This window comes from Rhagoletis zephyria, unplaced genomic scaffold (genome assembly GCF_001687245.7).
Source record: "Rhagoletis zephyria isolate East Lansing unplaced genomic scaffold, Rhagoletis_zephyria_1.1 Rzeph_scaffold_03729, whole genome shotgun sequence".
Taxonomy (NCBI): Eukaryota; Metazoa; Arthropoda; class Insecta; order Diptera; family Tephritidae; genus Rhagoletis; species Rhagoletis zephyria.
In genome coordinates, this window is record NW_016160812.1 from 30,541 (window position 1) to 52,021 (window position 21,481).

Below are 21,481 nucleotides of genomic sequence, written 5' to 3' on the forward strand. Positions count from 1 at the left end.
ACGAATTCCTAAGGTAAATTCTTTAAAGTCAAGTCCCTTTCCCTTTAACATATTGGCACGTTCTTCCGAGTAGGAGGAGTAAATTTGAAATATGACCCGATTTAAATTATTTTTGTAGACTTTACTTTTAGTAAAAAGATTTTAAATTGAAAAACGGTAAATATAGAGCCACCACGGCCACTACGGTCCAATCGTTAGAGGTCCGCATTATCACTCTGTAGGTCCATGGGGAGAAGATTCTTGGTGGGAGAAATAGGAAAAAAAAAAATTTGAAATCAATTTACCATATCAATTCAGTTGTTTATGTAGTAAACTTGTAAGGATTAAGACAACTTATATGCTTACGTATGTACAAATACTGTCATTAAGGAGAAAGGAGTGGAAATATGTTTACTTCATTGACATATCAGTAACTTCAAGTAAATGCTTTAGAAATTTCCCACATATCTGACAGACTATAAAATTATCTCACCTAACAGGCGTTAAGTGCCAAATGTCAATTTTTATATCTATCGATTAAAGATAAGGTATATAGCATTTTCAGTTTAAATGAAACCATTTTCAAATTAAGCGAAACCTTTTTTAAATTTAATGAAACCTTTTTCATGTTAAGCGAAACCTTTTTCAAATTAAATGAAACCTTTTTCAGATTCAGTGAAACTTTATTGAAATTAAATGAAACTTTTTTCAAATTAAATGAAACTTTATTCAAATGAAATGAAACTTCTCTTTTGGATTACTTTGAATTAGCTGTTACGTGTTGCTCTCCCTTACGGTCAAGGCATGTTAAAAACAGTGTTGCCGTTTCGGTCCAATTGGACCAAAATTGGTGGTTTCATTTCTTAAAATAAAGCTCTGGTAGGTTGGTTGGTTTGCTGTGATTTTCGAGTGGTTTTGGTAACTAGGCAAATCATATAATTTATTCATTTCATAAAACTTCAAATATCTCTGTTTTCGGGAGTACATGTAAAGGATGATGTGAAAAGGAAAAGAGAAATGGGACATGTCAAAATTATTCTTGAACCGAAGTTGAATGTTGTCGTGATTAGACTGTGCTCTAATCCATAGACTTTGTTTAAGTTAAAAGAAAATAATTAGACAATTGTTATGCAAATGCCAAAGTTTACATTTCGCTTAAGCGAGTGAGTGAGAAGGGAGAGTATTTGTGTGTGTTTTTACGTAGAAATCAAAAACCAACAGACTTCTACGTATGTAATGCTGTGCGTTGGGTAACAGCTTACACGCGAAGCTCATTTAACAGATTCCTTATGTGACAACTCTCAAGCAATGCCAAATATGCATAACAGAGCCTTTAGTGTTAGCCAGACATGGCGCAAACGGCTAAGAAATTTTGCAACTTTTGAAAACAGCTATATGCAAACGAGTAGTAGTAATAATAAGCAATTAAGCAACCACATATGTATGTAAAAATATCTTTATTATTAATGTTAATTGTAATTTTTATTCTTAATATTGATTACTAACTATTTATATTAGGTTAACAATGTATTTTGAAAAATAAATTTTGCAAAATAAAAATCAAAAAAAATTTTAAGATTTTTTATTTAAAGTTTTTAAGGTTATTTTGAATTCGCTGTGAAGAAAATGCAACCCTGCGCCAGCTGAAGTGGGCAATGCTAGACGAGTGCAGCTATATGTTTTCCTTACGAAGTATCTGAATGAGTGCGACTGTGATGCAAAGCTCACACGTACAGGGGGAAAGTGGTGACAATCTGCACACCGCCCATACAAATGTCACCAGTTTTGTCACCAGTTTTGAAGTGACCGAAACCCGCGGTTTCACCAGATTTGTCACCACTTTTGGCTGGCAGGGCTGTTAGGTGAGATAATTTTATAGTCTGTCAGATATGTGGGAAATTTCTAAAGCATTTACTTGAAGTTACTGATATGTCAATGAAGTAAACATATTTCCACTCCTTTCTCCTTAATGACAGTATTTGTACATACGTAAGCATATAAGTTGTCTTAATCCTTACAAGTTTACTACATAAACAACTGAATTGATATGGTAAATTGATTTCAAATTTTTTTTTTTGCTATTTCTCCCACCAAGAATCTTCTCCCCATGGACCTACAGAGTGATAATGCGGACCTCTAACGATTGGACCGTAGTGGCCGTGGTGGCTCTATATTTACCGTTTTTCAATTTAAAATCTTTTTACTAAAAGTAAAGTCTACAAAAATAATTTAAATCGGGTCATATTTCAAATTTACTCCTCCTACTCGGAAGAACGTGCCAATATGTTAAAGGGAAAGGGACTTGACTTTAAAGAATTTACCTTAGGAATTCGTCTTGACATAGATAGTGCATTTAACAAAATATTTTTCTAGATGCAATAGTGAGGTCACTTTTTCAAGTAGCTCTGGAACGGCCTCTGGTGGAACTTATAAGGCGTCTTCTTTCGAGAAGAACTATTTTCTCATGGTTGGGTGGCGCGTGCATTACCAGGTATGCAACAAGAGGTACGCCTTAAGGAGAGGTTCTCTTCCCGCCTACTCTGAAACCTTACTATAAATTTAATTTGCCTCAGACTATGGAATAACGGCTGTCACGTCATATAGCCGACATTGCAATAACAGCAACAGGAAAATATTTCCAAACGCCAAGCGAACGTTTGCAGAGCGCTTTCTGTCTCTATAATAGCTGGTCGAGGGAGAGTGGACTCAAGGTGAATTCCACCAATACCAAAATGGTCCTAATCACGGTCAAATATATGATACCATCTTTTCTAAATGGTGTGGGAATTAAAACGTCCACCGAGGTTAAACACCGCGGTATAACTCTTGATAGGAAGTCGTACTGGAATCTCAACCTTACGAAACGATGTTGGAAAGCCGGTGTGGAAGGTCGGACTTCTATTCAGGGTCTAACGCCACCTTCACCGATGGGTCAAAGCTCGACAAAGAGTTGATAGCGGAATTTACTCTAAAGACCTCTCACTAAACGTAGCGTTTTCCTCGCCGAGGTAACAGTTGTGAGGGAGGTCGCCTTATGGCTTACATAATAGTGCCGCAACTTTTCTACAGTCCGTTACCATTTATTCTGACAGTGAAGCAGCCTTTAAATCTCTAGTGTGCACCAACACTTACTGGAAACTGGCTGTAGAAAGATTTTAGTTAAGCTAGCCGCAAAAATGACCATTACCGTAGTAAATATTAGTGTCCAGGCACAGTTAAATACCTGCAAACTGTGCTGCAAACGAGGTTGCAACGGATGGAATTTGCTCCTTCTAGAGCACAATCTCTGCCACTGCTTTGCTATAATAAGTTTNACCCACACTTACTGAAAACTGGCTGTAGAAAGATTTTAATTAAGCTAGCCGCAAAAATGACCATTACCGTAGTATTAGTGCCCAGGCACAGTTAAATACCTGCAAACTGTGCTGCAAACCAGGTTGCAACGGATGGAACTTGCTCCTTCTAGAGCACAATCTCTGCCACTGCTTTGCTATAATAAGTTTGCGATTTATTATTTTTAACTAAAAAATTTTAAAGCGGGCATCCGCGACATTCGATGCTACGTTAAGGAAACACGATGGTTCAATCACACGCGACACTGAGGGAAAGAAACAAGAGCTCGCAATTTTTTGATTTACAAAAAAAAAAAAAAATAAAACAAGTAATTTTTAGCCAAAAAAAACCGACTTCAACTCTCATATAAAAAAATATATATATATATATCTCATGATCCACTGATCGGATCTTAACCAGATTAGTATGGGACCACCTCTGAGACACTACCTTTCCGATGCAAAAAGAATTATCGAAATCAGTTGGCGTGGTCCAAAGTTATGCGGTAACATACATAAAAAAAGAAAAAAAAATATATTAAAAAAATATTCCGACGAACTGATAACCTCCTCCCTTTTTGGAAGTCGGTTAAAAATAGGGGTATGTTTTCCGACTTTACTGTTTTGCCTTTACATAACGTGTATGTAGTTCTGAATACTGTACGTGCTTTAAGCATTCTCTCAACTTCATATACAGAACAAATGAATACGATTTTAGGAGTAAAATGACAAAATAGTACAAATCAATTGTGTAATCAATACATAATAACACATCAACACATACATAAATAAATATATGTGCAAATTTCCAAGCACCAAAATCGATTTTGCTAATGATAAGCTAAATAATAATAAGTACATATACATACATACATATATGATTTAAGTAAATAAACTGTGTTGCCTGTGTGACAGCCATCTCGCTGAGTACGCGGGGTGTCCACTTGGCATGATCTTGAGAATGTTTTACGTGTGATGGATTACCCCCAACCCTCCCCGTATATTTTTGCTTTATAAATAATTTGATTTTTTGCGTATGGTGTTTATTAATTTGTCAATTGCAATTTGTTGACTTCAGTCGCTGGTGGAATTTAGAGTTGTGAAGTGGTCGCTCCTTTTCGAGATTTACAAATACTTATTTTACTCGTATAACAGTACATATTATTTTATTATTATTTTCTTTTTTGCAATGTCATCGAGTTCAAACAAATTCACCATTTATGGTGTCCTTTTGGTTATAGTGTGCGCTGTACAACAGCTTATGGCTGCTGATCAAGCTGTCGATCCAGCATTGCCCCGCACTTGTTATAGCTGTGAAGGTATTAATTGTTTGCGCGTGACAAAGTTGAATGTTACCACGGAATGTGAGGATCTACTGGATTATTGTGCCACCGTGTTTAGAGGATGTAAGTGAGTAGCAGTAAAAATGTACATATGCGATACTAAATATTAGGTTACGGACAGAAAAATTCGTGATGTGCAGTTGTTGAGCTGCTCGATGCTATGATTTCGATCCATTTTGTTAACGTATTTAAGTGGAAATGCAAATGATTCCGGATTTATAAACCGACTGGAGATTTAGATACTCTTCTTATTGAAGTAGCTAACAAAGTCTAGCGTTGTCGTCAGGTTAATTTAACGGAAGGTTCAGGAAATGAGTTCTTTCGACGTATTCGATCGACGATAAAGAGCTGTGAAATGAGTCGGTTGAATATATACAAATATGTGCATTAGGGTGGTCCAAAATAAGTAAAGTCGGAATTCTAATGCTCTTACCCCCTAGGATTGTTCTATATCGAAAAAACATATATATATAAATCAAAAAATAATTAGAGGTCGCCCAAAGCGCTCAAAGTTTTCCATGTATTTTATATGGGAAAAAATAACTTTTCGTAGAAATGGTATGGAATTCTTGAAAATCAATATTTTTCGATCGGAAAACCCTGGTTCTCTTTAGGAGACTTTCAATAACAATACCCACTGCATTTTCTAGGGATTTTGGCGGATCTATGAAATATAGTTACTATGAAAGAATGGTAAAAGCATTTTTTGAGAACCTTTTTTGTGGCATAAATGCACTCGAAGATTTGCCATTGCATTGCCATTGAAGCAACATTTTTTAATTTAGAGGTTGACCGGACCAGGGATGGAACCCAGGTCCTACGGTCTGTTGGTACGCACCTCTAACCACTCAGCCACAGCAGCCGTCACATGGCCATCAGATAAAGTGCCGATTCGATTGCAAGAAATTATGTCACACTTTGGGTTATTCATTAGCTCCCGAATGAAATTCTGCCTCCGAGCCTTGCGTTGAGTTTGGAGTTATCCTTCCTGACTTTAGTTGATCACTGTGCCAAAAACTTTGCGATGGTTATGCCGGCTGCGAAGCCAGGTACTTATATTACCGATTTCAGTCAATTATCAGACAGATCGGGTATTTCAATCAGTCTCATAATTTTCCATTAAAGCGCTTATTGATATACTGATTGATTGGCACTGGGAACTGGGATTCCCAAAGAACGTTAGTTCTTAAATCAGCATGCCTACTGTTGAACTTCGAGATTAATTTCAGTTGCTGTCAAAAACCTGCTGGACCCGTTAGATGAACTTAGTAGACAATTGAGCTTCCATTTGTGGGCTGTGTGTAAGCCCCAGCGAAACAGAGCTGATTATATTCGCCGGTCTTTGAATGCAGGACATGAAGAATTGGTAGTTATTTAATTTTTAACGTCTGCAGCGTTTATGCGCTGATACTGAAGTATAAAGTAGAGAGGGCAAGTAGTCTTCCGCTTAATAGAAAAATGAGATATGGCTCTGAGATGCAAATAACCAATGCGGACAACTCGAGAAAAAACTATAAAGTACCAACAAAAGTGCCAAAGCTGCAATCCATCAAATGCTGGACAGTCTAAGAGTAGTTATCGAGAAGATTCCACCTCATTGACCTCCATGTAGCTGCGACAGAAGGGGTCTTGTGAAATATTTAATCTCACTGCTTGAACTCCGATAGGAGAGTAAGATTAAATATTAAAGAGAGATCCGGATTCGTGAGCCTAAGGAGTTCCCTGGACATTTCCCAATTCACTCTCAGAATGGCCTCTCAATGTACATTCCCTGCTTTTCCCCCAGCGTTCGCTGAGTTGACCCGAGGCCCATATTTTCAAGAGAAGTCCACAAGTAGTCAAGGCAAACCCTACTCTCCCTTTTCTTGGCGATATTGGATGGAGTTTGGTGATTCTAGCCAGTTCATCAGAAACACAGTTTCCTGCGATACCACTAGCCCCAATAAAAGTCTGATAAGGTAATATGCAGACACAACCAAAAGTGAACTAAGGAATTCTCTATCAAGCCTCGAGCGTACCTTAAACGATCCAAGGGCTTTTACTGACACTTGGCTGCCTGAGTGGATGTTAACCTCCCTTACCGCCAACGTGCACGAGAGCAGGCTACTCCACTTGGTCATTCCTTCGCAGTGGGGGCCTCAAAATCCTCTGCTTCCACCAGCGGGTTCCGAGTTGAATACTTTCAGACATGAACGAGCCAGCAGAGCCGCTGTATTTTAATTCGCTGCACTATGTCTATGTCGTTTTAAAGCTTATAAAGCTCATCACTCCATCGTCTGCGGTACTCGCCGTCACCAATGCGTAAATGCCCATAAATCTTCCGCAAAATCTTTCACTCCAATACTCCAAGAGCCGGCTCAGAAATTTCAAGGGCAAATAATTGAATAAAATACTGATTAGCATTCGNCCTATGTCTATGTCGTTTTAAAGCTTATAAAGCTCATCACTCCATCGTCTGCGGTACTCGCCGTCACCAATGCGTAAATGCCCACAAATCTTCCGCAAAATCTTTCACTCCAATACTCCAAGCGCCGACTCAGAAATTTCAAGGGCAAATAATTGAATAAAATACTGATTAGCATTCGTGCTAAATATTTCCTTAAAATATATTTGCTATGTAAGTTGATCAGCCTTATCATAATCTCATTAGCGTTATAAATTAACGCTATCTTTTAGGGATAATAAAAAAAGACTTCAAGCGTCAGCGCAGTGTATATCTCAATCATAAAAGGTTCAATTTTGAATCGCTTTTAGAAACTAAGAAAGCTTTTAAAGCAAATACATACTCAATTGCAACCAACACATTTTCCCTCATATCTTTTCTTTACAGTTACCGTTGTTGCTCGCGGCTGTTATACCGATCTGGCACCCAACTACCGTGAGAAATGCGACTTAGCCGATCATCCAGAGTGTGTGAAATGTTTCGGTAATCGTTGCAATGACAAAGGACGTGCCGATTTCAAATGTATCGAATGCAAGTCGATCGAGGTAAGTGGTTTAAGTGACATACGTAATTATATAAAATTTTTGCTTATTGGGTTTCCTATTTCATCCACCACGCAGAACAAGAAGTGTGCTACCGATACTAGCGACTTAACTGCCGTACAATGTCCCATACCCACTGCACAAAATTCCTATTGCTATGTACGTGAATCGAGCGAAGAGGGCACTACCCGTGGCTGCTTTGTACATTTGCGTGAGCAGCAGGTGTGTCTCAGTGACCCCAAATGTTCTATGTGTTTGAGCGATGATGCGGAAGCTTGCAACACCTACACAGTGGCTGCACAGTCTACTAGTGGCACCAGTAGTAGCCTAACCAAGGGAAATATTGCTTCTATTGGCATCTTTACACTGCTGGCTTTCGCACCACGGTCTATTTAATATGAATCTAGTCGTCTTATTTTCGATTATGTATTTTTTTTAATCAAATTTTGTAAGAAGTAAAGTATACCATAAAAGCGGCGTAAACACGTTTGCGATAACAAAATGGTATAAAATTTATTGAAAGTATACCAATTATGTACAGTACTGTAAGACGATAATAAATCTAGTTGTTTTATAGGTAACAGGGGGTGTGAGAGTTGGAGAGAGTTTACGGAGTGCACTTTGTACGCTTACGTATTTTTGTTTTCATATTCACACGAGTATTAATGGGTTGCACTTACGCGTTTAACATACGATTTGTAAATATACATAGTACTTAAGTCTTATATTTTTACTTTTCTAATATCCTTTAAAAAAATTATAAAAATTTAAATATATTGAATGCATATAAAACTAAAACTGTATCAAAATATGCATATGAGAAAATCTCACGAGTTGTTAGATTTTTCGACAAAAACGTGTCGAAAATGGTGCATACAATACAAATTGTAAAATTTTAATTTTTGTTTCGCAAATCGCCGTCATCTTATAATCAAGTATCTTAAACTTTTAAAATGAAAAAATGTTAAATATCAAAAATTACAATATAGCTGCGTCAGATATTCTGCATGCTTAATTTTTGTTTTTTTAATTTTGTGGTTCCCTTCCGAAACTTTACAGATATGTTGTATTTGGTGCCAACTTTCATTGTTTCTAATATGAACATTCTATCTAAAACTTCCCAAATTTATTATAAAAAAATAGTTATGATTTTTTCAAGTGACAAAGCAAAAATTAGTAATTTCGGTACTTTTTCGCCCAAATAAACGTTTTAAGGTTAAAACTGTTCAAATGCTTGTTTTATTTTTTATGGAACGTATTTCTGGAACTAGTTTTTTTTTCCTGGTGAGAGAAGGGAGTGATACTACAAAAAAAAGAACAACCAGTGAGATTTACTCATATATGTATGTATGTGTTCCAAATATATTTCATAAAGTTCAAAATTCAACGATTTTTCGCAAGATCCCAAGCCCAGGGCCACCTATCGATCGAAATGGGGCTGCAGATGGTGCTTTTGCAATATAAGTAACTCAATTCCAACGCCATCTATCGGATACAAATTTTGCCAAAAACTTCTAAAAAAGGTTATCAATTCATCGAAATATTTTTCGTTTTTTTTGTAGTACGTTAACTCAAAACTTTGGTTCACGTGAATCGTTTTCGTTAATTCTTTTGCAATCATTGGATCATGAAGAAATTAATGGCGCCACTAAATTTTTATAAAAGCATCGAAGTCGGTTGTATTTTTTGATTCAAAATTACTTTTTTTTTATTTAACGGGGATATCCGCAGTATGAAACAAATAGAATTTAATACTAGATGGTTTTTATATGCAACTCGCCTACAACGCAATTTGTATTATTTGGCAAATATCTCGGCTGCAGCCGTATATATTCATTCTACCCAATCATCACTAAGAGCCACAAGGAGCCCATGTGAGTATAAAAAAAATAATAACGAGCAGAATTACGAAAAGCATGACAACCATACTTTTTAAGATTTTTCTAGGGATACCAACGGAACCAGTTTCTATTGTACACTTGCAGCTGAAGTTTTAAGTCGAGTCGTCTATACTACGGTAATAGGAGACGAGAACTTTCACAAACAAATTTTTTTTTTCAGCTTTAAATGAAATTGTTTTATACTTGGAGGCACCCTGTTCTGTGAAAACGTAAATTGGTAAAATTTTTCTTCACATTCCATAAAATTACGATTCTGTTAAAAAAAAAAAAAAATCAATTAATCCTCAAAAAGTTTTGTGGCCGTGCAGCAGAAGAGTTGGGAATTTTGCTAAAAAAAATGTATCTTGTGATAAAGAATATCCGTGTTTTCAACTTACAATAATTTACCAAAGAATTGCGTGCTAGATAATAATGGAAAGTTTTTGGTGAGTGAGAATCGCATAAAATGATGAAGTGAAATGAGTTTGAATTTTTCATTTTCAATTCACCATTTCATAAAACGAGAATTTCCCCCTTGCAGGGTGAGTGAATAGCTTTTACCAAACCGGTTTCCACCATTTGTTGTTTGTTTTATTTTTTGATATCTATAGGCGGTTTTTTGAAATCTTGAGATTTCGAATATCAATTTAACCGGATTTTTTATCCAACAAACCGGTTTTTTTATGTCATAAAAATTTTGACCCCTGAATAAAAGGTTTGAGTTTTCCAAAGTTTTCAAGACTTTTTTCAATTTAGGGGATAGGGGTTTCCCTTTTTGTTTTAATATATCCATTGTGACACAAATAGAGAGATCCACACTTTTACTCCACCTCGGAAAAAGCTCTTTTATGGCAGAAGTACACTCGAAGGTTTGCGATTGTCTGCAGAGAGACGAGCGTATTAAAAAAAAAATTGCTTTGATGTTGCTGAGACCAGAAATTGAGCTATGGACCTCCCGAGTGGCAGTAAAACTCGGATGCGGCGGCTAGAGCTCTATTCAAAACCGAAATAGTCAGAAAAAATGCAGTAATGTATTTAAGAATTGAAATAAGACCGGACTTCGATTCCTCACTGATTTTTATTTGTTTTACTTTTGATCTAAAAAAAATCTTTGCAATAATCTTGGTAAGTGGCTATTAATTTCAAATTATAAAACCGTATTTTTTTTTTAATTAAAATTTTTCGAATAACTCGCAAACCGGTTTTGGAAAGAGGCTAATAATCGAACGTCCTACTAGTTAGGTATCCCTGGTTGCATAACGAGTCGTTTTTTTAGGAACCAGGGTGCATATTGCTAGCTTAGAGTGGAAAGTTGCTAAGTCCACTTTTTATGAAAACTCATATTTTAATACAGGAGGCTAGAGAAATTAAAGGTGCATCGTTTCGAAAAGGATAAAGGTCCTTGTTTTCTCGTTTATATTCAATGAAAGGAAAATTTGCTAAGTCCAAAAGAAGCTCCGAAAATTCGATGAGGCTAAAATAGTGCGAAATCTTTTATTAAAGATCGAATCCCTTTGATTCGTATGTAGTTTTGCTTTGCTTTAAACAGGCAAAATTTTTGTATTTCAATTTTTCGAAATACTTGAAGAAAATTGCTCTGTATTACTTAGTCCATAGTAGCATATCGGACCAAGCCACTAATATGGGCCCGTTAACTTAAGACCAAGTTGGTTATTTTTGAAGCACTAGCTTCTGACGTCATTCAATGTGCAGCTCTAAATATCGCCTAATTTCTTCTTGAGAAAGCTGTATGTTGTTGTGGATTACGCTTAGATAATCTTTTCAGACTTGTCGATATTTCATTCAAACTCATTTGAAATTTCTGCAGGGTTGAAGTTTGTCGACATTATGAGTGTGTCATTAGCGAGATGTTGGGATGATTATTTCGGCTGGGATTGGCTCTTCACCGTAGAATACTGGAGCGAGTTTCGTATATACTTGTGTAGTCTTCATTGAACTTTACCTTTATTTACAAGGTGTTACACTGACTATGGCTGGTCGAGTAATTCACCAACTGCATATTCTTTAAAAAAAAAGACATTTCTACTGTACTTCCCGCACCAAAAAAGCTTTATCTCGGTTATTTTTACATTTTAAGTTTTGGGTGGCTTTGGAAAGAAAAATATTTATACTATTTATTTAAAGAAATAATATTTCTTGATAAATTATTTGTAAAGAAATTTTATCAAGATTTCTATCAACAAAAGCTCCCATCGCATTCTGTGTCAATATTCATAAAATAAAAATCTCTACGATTTCCTCTAGAGGGGAACTGATTTCCATATGATTGGAACTTATTTCATTGTCAAATATGAAAAATATGAATTTAAAAGCAAAAAAGCTTTTGACTGCCGTCACCGAGTAGGTATAGATGTCGGCTATAAATTCTGTGTGTCCCAGGTTCAAATGCCGGCACACGCAGATTTAAATGATAGAAACNGACCGAGTAGGTATAGATGTCGGCTATAAATTCAGTGTGTCCCAGGTTCAAATGCCGGCACACGCAGATTTAAATGATAGAAACAAAATTTTTTATATAAAAGTTTTATAATTTTGATACGAAATTTCAATTTGTAAACGCTGTTAATGGCATTTTCAATATTGATAATTTATCAAGGAAAGAGCTTTTGATTTCTGTGCTAGAATTCCAATTCTTAATAATATAATATATATAATAATAAATTGACAAATTATAAAAAAAAATTTATTTATCAAGTGCACAGAATCGGGCTATAAATATATGGATAAATTTGGAACTAAATCAGAAATTTACACAAAATTTTATCATTCTTATTCTTATTATTCTTATTTAACATGTTTTGTCAAAATTTCAAATAAATAAATAAATAATAAATTTGGTTATTACTTCGAAAAAAATGTTTTATTCCGAGTACTATTTATAGAAATCAATAGACAAATTTTCAAGTTATAAAATCACTTCGATGAAATTTCTCAGAAAATTTGAGTCAATTGGATTGGATATAAGGTTTGAATACTTTGTCTAGAAAAATTGTAATTTGCCTCTTTATAAAAATGTAAATGAATGGTACTAGTTTTACTCGGAAGTAATGATTACAAGAGACTATTTTCTTTTGAAATTTTTAGCAAAAAATGTTGTAGAAGTGAAAAACTAATAAAAATTGGTGTAAATTTCAGATTTGTTCCAAAAGTTTTCCACTTATTTACAATGCCCTTAAAAAACATATCCTTTCTTTTAATAGCGCAAATATGCTTCTTTCCTAAGCCATATACAAATTTGCAATTGGATAAAAAACAACCGAATTAAAAATTGTTTAGTGCCGGAAGTCATGCGACAATGGTTTTTTAAGAATAAATAAGATCAGAATTTGAGGGTGTTAGAAAAATTTTGAAAACAGTTTCGTGAATTACTCGGCCAACTCTACGACCTGTACTAGGTCACTTAAAAAGTTCGTGGATTTTTTTTTTGTGGTAGGTAAAAATTTTTCGAGTGGCAACACTGGTGCCCACAGTAAAGAGTGATGTGGTGGGAACAGCCGAGTGAGATATAGGTATATAATAAAAGTCTTGCAAAGCAGAATAGGCTCAACCCACGGTTTGAGCTATTTAGCCTCATTGCGGAAGTCGTAAATTATGCTAAATTGTACGACTCGACAACATTGGAATTGTCTACTGTCATGCATACAGAAATAAGTAAACGACGAAAATCGTCGAAAAATATGCAGTGCTGCCAAATTTTTCCATATTAATACACTAGTCGAGTGGAAATTTTGGGCGATGGCGTGAAATTTTCGATACAATTCGACTCTCGAAGAACGACTTGCATTCGGCACGACTCTCGCAATGAGGCTGATTATTGTATTACACAAGACTTAAGATTTTATAACTTACTGTTAGGCTTTAAAATAAGTATTCTCAATAAATAAATTAATAACTAGCACAGAAAAAATTGCAATTACGGCTCTTAAAAGAATATAGAGTGTGCCCGTTAATACTCGTACCAAGTGACTTTTTGTGTGGATTATGGTGAGCTTCCACTGCGGCTTCGGGTTGGCAGGTGTTTGGGATGTACTACATCGACTTCGACATTGATCGAAGCAAATCGTTCAAAATACTTACATTTTCGTTGTGACTCATGCCAATATTTAAGTGCTATTCCAAGTGCGTAAATATGTATTTACGTATATTTCAAAACCACTTGTGTCTTCTGATAGCATACAACTTTTGACATCTTATCTCACACGAGGTGAAGTGAGGTGTTTAAATTCATTGAAACTTAAAAATAATCTATAAGTGCAAGTAGGGTTTCCCCAAGTGCCATTTTATTATGAAATTCCAACTACACCATATACTAAGTATAAAAAAAAAAAACTATTAAAACACCATATTAAATTGTTGCCAGTCAGTATTTTTTGCAGTTAATACTGAAATAAATTAAATAAATTGTTTAACGTGGATTTCTTAAATGATTTCAAATCTTATTAAACTGGTGGGCATTCCTGATACAACTACATTATATGTGGTATGTTCAAAAAAAAAAAATGTATGACACTTCATCACTATTAAGTGCTTTCCACTAGAAGCAAAAACTTGTTGGAATTGAAAGATTTATTGTTCTTCTTATCGTGAACAGTATTGAATTATATAGATAAGTCTAGAAAATGGCTAAGCCTGAAGTTAACTCTATTTACGGCAAGTGTGCGTAAAAACCTAAAATAAAAGGAAAGGAAACTGATTGAAAGTTTCCCCAAGGTAGCTAGTGCACAGTTTATATACTGGCAATTTAAAATGATTTGATATAGTTTTCGAACACGTACATATTATGTACCAGACCGTTATCGAATTAACAACCTCGATTAAGGTGCGGATTTTAACCCTCCACGATTCATTTTTCATATCTATGTAGGACTCCACCTAAGAATGCAGTTACATTTTCGAAGTAGTGGGAGACTTCGTTCGCCTATTAACCAGAACTAATATCTACTAAAATTTCAGCTTTAAGATCTAGCAAAGAATACCTCTTGCCAACAAGTGCTACTCTGAGCTCGGCAGGCAATTGATAAGCAGAGCCCTCATCTGACAACAAATTTATCAACATTACCGTCCTTTGACGAATGGAATTTAAGTATGATCTGCCCAATCCAAAAGAAAGGCGGTAAGCATAGGTTACAAGGTCTTACCTAGCATATTTTGTGAAAGACTGCAGCCCGCCGTTAACGAACGGATTGGACCTTATCAGTGTGGCCTGAGACCAAATATTGCAAGAAGACTTGCGAGAATAGGATCGATACAAACCACCTACTTGTCTACTTTAAAGCCGCTTTCGTCGGCACTAAAAGGAGTTGCCTATACGCCGCGATGTATTTGTTTGAATTTACTTTTATTTGAATTTAATATGGAATTGGCAGATGAGAAAAAATTAATTTTTCACTTAAATTGTTGGCGAAAGCGGAAGTATAAGTCACTCATAAGGCCCGTGCTGGTGTATGGCGCAGAAGCATGGACACGGAAAAGATCTGATGAGGCGGCTCCTGAAGTTTTCGAGAGAAAGATTTTGCCGAAGATTTACGCACCTTTGCGCGTTGGCGATGTCAAATATCGTAGGTGACGGAGCGATGAGCTGTATAAGCTTTATAATGAAAATACAGCGCCTATGCTGGCTTGGTCATGTCGTACGCATATACAAAATCGCCTCCAGATCTGAAAGCATTCAACGCGGGACACGATGCTGGTAACAGAGGACCTCCTCTGAGAAGGAAGGACTAAGCGGAGATGATTTTGGCTTCATTTGGTATTTCCAATTGGCATCAGTTTGTTGGACTCGGCCTAAAACGCTTAGGCGGTTACAGTGCCAATCAAGAAGAATGGTTCTGTTTGCGATATACATAATTAATAAGTTATTTAGCTATTCACTTATCTTCCTAGTTACACTGCAAACCTATAAACTAATGTAGCCCCAATCCTCTTGTGGAAGCTCTCCGAATTTATCGCCTTTTCGTACTTGGCCTTTATCTTGTCACTCATAAGCACCGTATGGGTCGGTTTGTCCATTAACCGTTGTCTTCAAGCTCAACTAACTACCGTTTCAACGGGGTTGGACCAGATGGAAAATGGTGAAATTGGGTATGTCAGGATCGAGTCTGATTAAATAGCTGTTGAGATCATAGCTGGGCCAGATTAACTTGGGTCTTACGCGGTAGTTTAATCTTGTCCTCTGCAATAGGTGAGATTGGGCTCCTATCACGGAATTCATAGGTCGAGAGTCATAGAAGGTCGAGACAGACTCTGTGTGAATGCCGTTGACAGGTCGTCTGAACGTTGTCGAGTCGTCGTTATACTCAAAGATATGCCTNAACTATAAACAGGTCGTCTGAACGTTGTCGAGTCGTCGTTATACTCAAAGATATGCCTTCTGACGTGCCGGTTTGTGGACTCTTTCTCAAACAAGGATCTGATCGGGAGCTCGCGTCTGTAGCACTCTACCAGAAACTGCTTGCTGAACATTTTGTTCTGGACCCATACGGGAAGCATTTGGGCACTGCTATGCAGATGGAATTCCGTCAACTTGGAAGGCAACCTGCAGAAGTGCCCTCGTCTTATATGCTGCTGCCTTTCATTCTGATACTTGTCAACTACCTTCCTCAGGTGCTGTTCCAAGTTTCGGTAGATCCGTTAAACCATACGATTTTCGCGTTTGGCTAGTGAAAAGCTCCTAGATGTATAAAAAGGCTATTATATTCTACACGTACCCATGGAAAATAGAAAGAGACCAGGGACCTACTGCTAATTTCCTACCAAGATACTAGATATTTTACTAAACTTTTAAAATGTGTCTGTACTATGTGAGAAAACCACTTATTTCGAAAATTTAGGCGGAAAGCTGCGCTGCATTTTTTTTATCTAAGAATGCAACAAATGCATTTGGTTTTAAAACTGTTTCTTTATTCAAATTCATAATGCACAAGAAATTGGACTCTATACCTTGTTAACGTCTTATTTAGCTTATAGACTCGCTAGAATTTTTTAACTTTGTTTAATAACAATTATAATAACCTAGGATAAGAAAAAAATGTATTTGCGATTGATATTGTGAAGGTTATTGCATCAATAAGTACTTGCCAGATACGTACACATATATGTATGTATTTACATTAGGATGCATCACCAAAAAAAATAGGGGTTTTCCACCGGAATCATAAAATCTATTATATATATATTATATTCCCGCTAAAATTTTTCGGAAAAATATTGCGATTGACGTGAGCTTGACTCTTTTGAAAATACCTCCAAAAATCTCGTTATTTTAATTCCGTTGATACAATTCAAAAAAAAAAGTCATGCAGACCTTTTAAGCTTAAGATTTTCCATGATATAACGTAAGTTTTTACCAAAATTATTTAAAAAATAATAAATATACATATATATGAAAAATTCAATTTTTGGAGGTACATATTTTCAAATGGGTTCAGCCAGAGATTTGTTAAAATTCGTCGAATTTTTATAAATGTTCTACAAAGAGTGAAACTTTCATTTTATATTGTGTTTTTTTTTTTTTGTAGTAACCCAGCCAGCAGAGGAATGTACTTTTTGCCGAAAGTGCAGTTTTCGTACATTTTTCGTTTCCGGAAATGTTCAGAAAACGATTTTCATATTTTTCATTTTTCGTACCTTTTTCTCATCTTTTTCAAAACAATAATTTTAAAATATTTGTTCAAACTGAGCATTTGAAAACATGTATACATATTCGCCAGTAGCTGAGTGTGCAGAGAAGTGTGCTATTATTTGTTAGCTTTCAGGAGGTCCCAGGTTCGAATTCCAGGTCAGAAGCAACACATTAAAATTAGTTATTCAAATTGATATAATTGCTGAATCTTAAATTTGTTTTTGTTTGGTTTCCTGTAACTATGAAAAAGTTTCTGCGAAGTTCATAATGAAATCGTTTTCAACGAAAAATTGTATCAGACAAATTTCAGGAAAACAGCCGAAAGCGCATCCGTTTTACAACCGTTTTACAACCGTTTTCGATAGTTTTTCGCACATACGTCTTGGATGAACACTTTAGTGGGAGAATTGATCTGAAAAACGTCCGAAAACGGAATCCGAAAACGGATGAAACATCAGGTTTTTATACGAAATTGTTTCCATTTTCGGACACGTTTCCGGATATTTTGCTGGCTGGGAAGTTATATTTTCATAAAGAAATAATAAACATTTTTTAAACAAAGAAAAGTTGCCGAAACTACATAGTTAAAATGTCTTCTCTATTTGAATTCTCGCCACCGTTCATATCGTTGTTTCCGTCTCGAGGAGACAATTTTGTCTCACCGAAAAATGTAAAAAGGCCAACCCTAAGTTCGGGATTTTTTTTTCGAAATTGGAAATTTTTTATTTTTTTGAAAATACCAGGCCTATCATCAATTCCGTCGGAGATCCTGACGTGACAACTCGCTATTATGAATTCCGTCGTGATCAAGAAATTCTCCCGCAAATTCGAAATTCGTGAGAATGGGAGTTCACTCGGAATCTGTGATTGGCCTGTACAAATATATTTTATTTTTGACACAACTTTATCTCCTTTATCCATACCTTTACCGATGATATTATGGGCCAAAAACTGACAGATAGCCGATTTTGCAGCGCATGTACACGACTAAACACCTATCCTTATCCAAATCAATCGGGAAACCGCGTTTTGATCCCATTTGACAATGCGTTCTCACTTATTTGACGACAAATGCCACTGAATTTGACATAGGTGGTGCCGTCTAATGCCGTCATGAGAACATGCCATATGTACATTTGTATATATATATATATATATATATATATATANACACCTATCCTTATCCAAATCAATCGGGAAACCGCGTTTTGATCCCATTTGACAATGCGTTCTCACTTATTTGACGACAAATGCCACTGAATTTGACATAGGTGGTGCCGTCTAATGCCGTCATGAGAGCATGCCATATGTACATTTGTATATATATACATATATATATATATATATATATATACATAAAAGTACTTATACAATAGTACAGCAATATAGATATCATCAGAATTATTTGCTTTAAATAAGTAAATAATATACACAAACATACCATCGACCAGCGCTAATAAATAAAATGCAACACTTGAATAAAGCCAGCAAAGTATTGGAAAAATTTAAAAGAGGAACCACTCAAGTTGACTGACAACATCGATAGAATCTATAAAAGCAACCAGCGTTGAGTTACGGAATTGACTAATTGAACAAAATGCAACGCATAGAACAACTCGCCGTTACAGCAATGCTGGCTGTTGTTGTACTGTTGATCGACAGCAGCGCCGCCACCGAGCAAGTAAGGACCTGTTATACCTGCGAGGGCATTAATTGCCAAAGAACATCACTCGTCAAAGAACAAAAGTGCCAGAATGCCTTGGATTATTGTGTGACAGTATTTGATAAATGTAAGTAAATGGTTTAAATTGTATCGAATCGATTCAAAAATTTACTTGAAACGTTTAGCTAAAACATTCATTTAAAATATTTCTTAATCCCCATATTCTCAGTTACCGTTTTGCAAAAGGGTTGCTCCCTCGAGGTGCCCAGTGCACTGCGTCGCCGCTGTGATGCCAACACGGTCGAATGCCACAAATGTAATGCGGATCGTTGTAATAATCTAGGTCAACCGAATTATCTTTGCTTGCAGTGTGATTCTAGCACGGTAAGTGCTCCTTGAAACATACATACATACATACATACATATATTGACAGCATACATTCACGAAACTCTTGAATTATATTTGTAGGATGCTAATTGTGCCAGCAAATCCAGCGCGGTTATGCCAGCACGTTGTCCATCACCGACGGCGCCAAACTCCTATTGCTATGTGAAATATGAGGGCGGTGTCACTACACGCGGCTGTTCGACAACTGTTGCAGATCAGCGAAGCTGTTATTCGAATGCCAATTGTATGCTATGTTCACCTGGTGACCTGAAAGGCTGCAACGGCGTTGATTTTGCGCCCGGCACACGTGCCATGAGACTTTAAGGAATTGAAAATGAAATTATATGAGTTATATTTATGTAGAAAATTTCGGAAGTATTGAAATAGTATTAAATGAATTGGTTGCATTTATAAGAATGTTTTCAAATAATTATTTGGAAAATGTTGGCTTTTCTCTGAGAGTGTCTCATGAGGAGGTGAGGAATGTTTGCGTATGTAGAAAAAAAATAATAATGAGCGATAAAGAAATGTGTGCCTCTGATTCAACGCCTCTCCAAACTACATTGCCTAGCCGTAGTAATATTATTGGCTATTTCGTTCCTTCAGATTTTGCTATTTATGTCTGAGTAGCATAACGTTGACTAGACTCAGTAATACTTGTGAAACGCGTTCTTTCCGACAAATTTTGGAATTAATTTCTTTGGATCCTAACGCTTTTAGAAGCGCTTGGCTGCCAGATAGTGATAAGAATCGTTACCACGAGTATCCTTTATTAGAAAAGCAGTTTTCTCTCTGCAGGCGTTATGATTAGCTTATCTGTTGACCACTGAACACATACAAATAAATAAATATGTATAGATGTACATATGTATGTACATATGCCCAAAGGACAGGAAGTTGGGACTTTTCACTACATACATTTTAGAAAAGAATCGTATTTTTATAACAAAAGGTTATGGAGTCATTTTTATGATTCAATACCAGGGAGAAAACTATTATGCCTATCTGTCGGTGAGAGATCGCAGTATCAGATCTTAATTGGTAATACCTATGTATGTATGAAACCATTGAAGTGAAGCCTGCGTAAGCATCAATGGTGCAATGAGAATAACACACACTTCAGCTCTCATAGCTACCAAAATGTGGTGATACCTCCTCTAGCCTTATGCAGAAAGAAATAAGTTATGCTTTTGCGATATAGTGGAGCTTCTTGCTATGCGGTTTATGCAGTTACAGTTTGCTGGTCTTTACTCAATTCCTACTCTTTTGGTCGCGTTCGAGCAGCCTTGGCTACGCGGGAAACTCATGTGAGAGATGCGGTAACCGATTCGGGCGGAGCTTAGGGTCACGGCAGAAGGAGAGGTAGATTTACAGGCAATTCAGGCAAAACCACAGCCCTTCGAAAGGCAATTGTCAATGCTGGCAGCCATCTTGAAACCATTTTACTGTCTTTGGATAGACTAATTGATGCTCGCCTTTTAGTAATAGCTTCTTTTAAAAATTAAATTACATTAAAAAAAACATGTATATATATTTTCTTTTTTAAAAGAAAAAAAAAAACTATTAGAAAATTTTAAATAAAAATAAAGCGAAACTAAAAAATGTATTTTAAAAAATTAAATGAAATAAAAAATTAAATTAAAAAAATAAAAGAAAATTGAATTAGATAAAAAGAAATTAAATAAAAAAGAAGGAAATAGTACTAAAAAATTTAATGAAATGAGAAAAAATAATATTTTTTTAAACAAATATTGAAAATCAAAGAAAGAAAATTTAATTGACAATTAATTAACAAAATAAAATAAAAGAAAAGAAGAAGTCTGATGAGGAAATGTGGTGATTTCCGAAATAGCTATCACTTCTACCATTTTTTCAAATTATTGTTGCTTTTCCACAATACAAATTTTCATTTAAAACGGCCTCGAGCTCAATATAAATTGTTGAATATAATTGTTATAAAGGCCAAAAAATAACAAATAACAAAAAACAAAAAAAAATATCACCTTTTCTAAAAAAAAATTATGGAAATCGGTTAACGTGGTCCAAAGTAAGTTGCGGTAACATACAAAACAAAAATTCCGACGAACTGATAAGCTCCTTCTTTTTGTGAAGTCGATCAAAAACCGAAAAGAATATACGATAAATTGAAAAAATTTTGAAGGTTCAATTAAAAAATACAAAAATTAGGTTTCTAAAAATTTAATGCAGTTGAAAAAAAAAATATGTTTTTCGTTTTAAAACAATTAAATCTTAAAAAAAATAAAATGGT

The 21,481-nt window shown here is 35.6% G+C and overlaps 2 protein-coding genes across 2 annotated transcripts; both read left to right on the forward strand.

The window, feature by feature from the left end:
- The first annotated feature begins 4,330 nt into the window (after positions 1–4,330).
- On the forward strand, positions 4,331–8,403 carry LOC108369538 (uncharacterized). Its single transcript, XM_017624660.1, has 3 exons — positions 4,331–4,717; positions 7,485–7,642; positions 7,718–8,403. The coding sequence occupies exons 1-3, from the start codon at positions 4,501–4,503 to the stop codon at positions 8,033–8,035; spliced, it is 693 nt and encodes a 230-aa protein (XP_017480149.1). The 5' UTR covers positions 4,331–4,500; the 3' UTR covers positions 8,036–8,403.
- A 10,250-nt stretch (positions 8,404–18,653) lies between these two features.
- LOC108369540 (uncharacterized) lies at positions 18,654–19,623 on the forward strand. The gene is made up of 3 exons (XM_017624661.1): positions 18,654–18,951; positions 19,054–19,208; positions 19,294–19,623. Exons 1-3 carry the CDS (start codon positions 18,759–18,761, stop codon positions 19,534–19,536), a joined length of 591 nt encoding a protein of 196 aa, XP_017480150.1. The 5' UTR covers positions 18,654–18,758; the 3' UTR covers positions 19,537–19,623.
- The last annotated feature ends 1,858 nt before the right edge of the window (positions 19,624–21,481 follow it).